The 3,995-nt window shown below is 61.8% G+C and overlaps 1 protein-coding gene across 1 annotated transcript in view; it reads left to right on the top strand.

The window, feature by feature from the left end:
- Nucleotides 1-3,995, top strand: part of LOC104286678 (very-long-chain enoyl-CoA reductase-like) — a gene marked incomplete at its 3' end in the record, with an annotated part of 5,853 nt that overhangs the window by 312 nt on the left and 1,546 nt on the right. The window contains exons 2-6 of the mRNA XM_009885295.1: nucleotides 9-104; nucleotides 237-288; nucleotides 2,960-3,004; nucleotides 3,098-3,201; nucleotides 3,950-3,990. Coding sequence (XP_009883597.1) covers nucleotides 9-104; nucleotides 237-288; nucleotides 2,960-3,004; nucleotides 3,098-3,201; nucleotides 3,950-3,990 — 338 coding nt within the window. The remainder of the gene's footprint in view (nucleotides 1-8; nucleotides 105-236; nucleotides 289-2,959; nucleotides 3,005-3,097; nucleotides 3,202-3,949; nucleotides 3,991-3,995) is intronic.

Genomic DNA, 3,995 nt, shown 5'->3' with positions numbered 1-3,995 from the left:
GGCGCCAGGCTCCCCCCGCCAAGAAGATGAAGAAAGCCGTCCTCTTCTTCGAGGTGGAGATCCTGGATGCCCGGACGCGGGAGAAGCTCTGCTTCCTTGATAAGGTACCTGGAGAGAGGGGGGGGACACGTGCTCTCCCCCTTGTCCCTTGTCCCCCTGGGTGGGGGGCTGGGGGAAGGGGAAACTGAGGCAGGGGCGTCCCAGCAGCCCCCCGATGGCTTCTCGGTTGTCCGCAGGTGGAGCCCCACGCCACCATCGCCGAGATCAAGAGCCTCTTCACCAAAGCCCGTACGTACGAATGGGGATGGTGACAGAGATGGGGACCCTCTGCCAGGGACCCTTGTGGCAGCTGGGGACCCTCCATGGTTTGGTGGCGACCCTCATCATGGCTGGAGACACATCACAGGGCCGTGGGGACACTCGCTGCGGCTGGGGACCTGTCACAGGGCCATTGTGGTCACCATCATGACGAGGGACCCATCATGGACCTCTGACATGGGGTGGTGGGGACCTTTGTCACGGCTGGGGATGGGTCACAGAGCCATCATGGTCAACATCATGACTGGGGAGCCATCACAGGGATGTGGGGACCCTTATTGTGGCTGGGGACCTGTCACAGGGCTCTTGTGGTCACCATCATGACCAGGAACCTGTCACAGGGTCATGGAGACCCCCATCACAGGGACGTGGGGACCCTTATTGTGGCTAGGGATCGTCACAGAGCCATTGTGGTCACCATCATGACTGGGGACCCATCATGGAGCCTTTGGGACCCTCAGCATGGCCAGGGACTCATCACAGGGCCGTGGGGTCCTTTGTTGCAGCTGGGGACCAGTCATAGGGCCATTGTGGTCAACATAGAATGGTTTGGGTTCAGGGAACCTTGAGGCAGCCACAGCTTCTCAGGGCAACCTGCGCCAGGGGATCACCACCCACACAGGAAAGAATTGCTTCCTCAGATCTCATCCCAATCTCCCCTCTTTCAGTGTCAAACCGCTCCCCCTCGTCCCACAGCTCCCCTCCCTGATCCAGAGTCCCTCCCCAGCTCTCCTGGAGCCCCTTTAGGCACTGGAAGGGGCCCTGAGGTCTCCCCGGAGCCTCCTCTTCTCTCTTGGCTGAACCCCGCCAACTCTCTCTGCCTGTCCTCCCAGCAGAGGGGCTCCAGCCCTCACAGCATCTTCGGGGCTTCCTCTGGCCCCGCTCCAACAGGTCCCTGTCCTTATGGTGGGGACTCCAGAGCTGGATGCTCCCCAGAGTGGAGCAGAGGGGCAGAATCCCCTCCCTCGCCCTGCTGGCCATGCTTCTTCTGATGCAGCCCAGGATACGGGTGACCTTCTGGGCTGCCAGCGCATGTTGCCAGCTCATGGTGAGCTTCTCATCCACCGACACCCCCAAGTCCTTCTCCTCAGGGCTGCTCTCATCCATTTCCCACCCAGCCTGGATTCTTGCATGGGATTGCCCCGACCCAGCTGTAGGACCTTGCACTTGGCCTCGTTGAACTTCATGAGGTTGGCTTGGGCCCACCTCTCCAGCCTGTCCAGGTCCCTCTGGATGGCATCCCTCCCCTCCAGCATGCCTACCTCACCACACAGCTTGGTGTCATTGGCAAACTTGCTGAGGGTGCACTCCATCCCAACATCCATGTCACCAACAAAGGTGTTGAACAGCACCAGTCCCAGTACTGACCCCTGAGGAGCACCTCTCGTCACTGGTCTCCACTTGGACGTGGAGCCGTTGAGTACAACTCCTTGAGTGCGACCGTCCAACCAGTTCTTTATCCACTGAGAGGTCCATCTGCCGAATCCATGTCTCCCCAATTTAGAGACCAGGATATCATGTGGGACAGTGTAATCATGGCTGGGAACCCATCACAGGGATGTGGGGACCCTTGTTGTGGCTGGGGACCTGTCTTGGGGCCATTGTGGTCACCATCATGACCAGGAACCTGTCACAGGGCCATGGGGACCCATATTGCAGGGACGTGGGGACCCTCATTGTGTCTGGGAATCTGTCACGGAGCCGTTGCGGTCACCATTGTGACTGGGGACCCGTCATGGGGCCTTTGGGACCCTCAGCATGGCCAGGGACTCATCACAGGGCCATGGGGACCCCCCTCATGGGGTGGTGGGGACCTTTGTCACAGCTGGGGACCAGTCACAGGGCCATCATGGTCAACATCATGGCTGGGAACCCATCACAGGGCCATGGGGACCCTCATTGTGGCTTGGGACTTTTCATGGCACCATGGGGACCTCTGTCACAGAGTGGTGGGGACACTCATCATGGACAGGGACCCATCGTAGGGCCACTGTGGTCACCATTGTGGCTGGGGACCTGTCATAGAGTGGTAGGGACCCTCATCATCTCCAGGGACCCATCCCACGGCTATGGGGACCTCTGTTGTGTCTGGGGACCCTTCATGGGGACGTTGGGCTCCCCATAGTGACCATGGACTCATTGCAGGTCCCTGGAACCCCCGTCATGACCAGAGACCTGTCACGCGGCCGTGGGGACCCCCTGTCATGGGCGGGGACCCATCATGAGGCCACCATGGTCCCCATCGTGATGGAGGACCTGCCATGGGGACCCTTGTCATGGCTGGGGACCCATCTTGGGTTTGTGGGGACCTCCATGAGGGACCTGTCATGGGGGTTTTGGGGACCCTCATCATGGCCAGAGTGCTGTCACGGGGCTATCACGGTTCCCAGTGTCACCAGGGTCCTGTCACTGGGCTGTGGTGACCCCCATTGTGGTTGGGGAGCTTCCTCATGGCCATGGGGACGCCTGGCATGGGTGGGGACCCTTCATGGGGACATTGGGGTCCCCATAGTGACTGGAGACCCATCATGGGGCCTTGGGGACCCCCCCTCCCTGCCAGGGCCTTGTCCCCATGCCATCGCTGTCCCCACCACGCCTGTGTCCCCGCAGTGCCACCGACGCCATCCCTTCTCTCCCGCAGATCCCCAGTGGTACCCGGCCAGACAGTCCCTGCGCCTGGACCCTAGTGAGTGCCACCGCGGCGGGGTGTCCCCGAGGTGTCCCTGAGGTGTCCCCAACCCCGTCGGGGTGGGGGTCACCAGGGCACGTGTCCCCGCAGAGGGCAGGTCGCTGAAGGACGAGGATGTGCTGCAGAGTCTGCCCGTGGGCACCACCGCCACCTTCTACTTCCGTGACCTGGGGGCCCAGATCAGCTGGGTGACGGTGAGGCATCCCTCTGTCCGTCCCCCTCTCTGCTCCCGTCTGTCCCTCTGTCCATCCTGTTGTCCCTCCCTGTGTCCGTCTGGCCGTCCCTCCATCTGCTCCTCTGTCCCCGTGCACCTCCAGCCCTCCATCCGTCCTTCTGTCCCTCCCTCCCTCCCTCGATCCATCCATGTCCTCTCTGTCCATCTGTCTGTCCCTCTAACCCTCTGTGCTCCTCTGTCTGGTCCCGTGTCCCTCTGTCCGTCCATCTATCCATCCCTCCATCCATCCCTATGTCCCTCTGTCCATCCCTGCGTCCATCCCTCTGTCCCTGTCTGTCCTTCTGTCCCTCCCTCCATCCACTTCTCTGTCCCCATGTCCCTCAACCCCCCCATCCCTCTGTCCGTGTGTCCATCCCTGCCTCCCTCTGTGTCCCTGTGTCCCTCTGTCCATCCCTCTGTCCCTCAACCCCCCCATCCCTCTGTCCATGTGTCTGTCCCTGCGTCCCTCTGTGTCCCCATGTTGCTCCATCCGTGTGTCCGCCTGTGCCTCCCTCTGTCTGTCCCTGTGTCCCTCTGTCCCTGTCCCCCTCCAGCCTTCCCTCTCTCCATCCCTGTCCCCCGCCGTCCACTCCTCTGTCCCCGTGTCCCCCTGTCCCCCACTTCCTCCACCCCACGTGTCCACCTCGTGTCCCTCCTCCCTCTGCGTGTCACTGTGTCCCTCCGTGTGTCCCCCCCGGCCATCTGTGCGTCCGTCTGTCCGTCCGCAGGTCTTCCTGACGGAGTATGCGGGGCCGCTGCTCATCTACCTGCTCT

This window comes from Charadrius vociferus, unplaced genomic scaffold (genome assembly GCF_000708025.1).
Source record: "Charadrius vociferus isolate BGI_N301 unplaced genomic scaffold, ASM70802v2 scaffold1565, whole genome shotgun sequence".
In the NCBI taxonomy this organism is placed as follows: domain Eukaryota; kingdom Metazoa; phylum Chordata; class Aves; order Charadriiformes; family Charadriidae; genus Charadrius; species Charadrius vociferus.
This window is presented reverse-complemented; position numbering and strand designations above follow the sequence as displayed.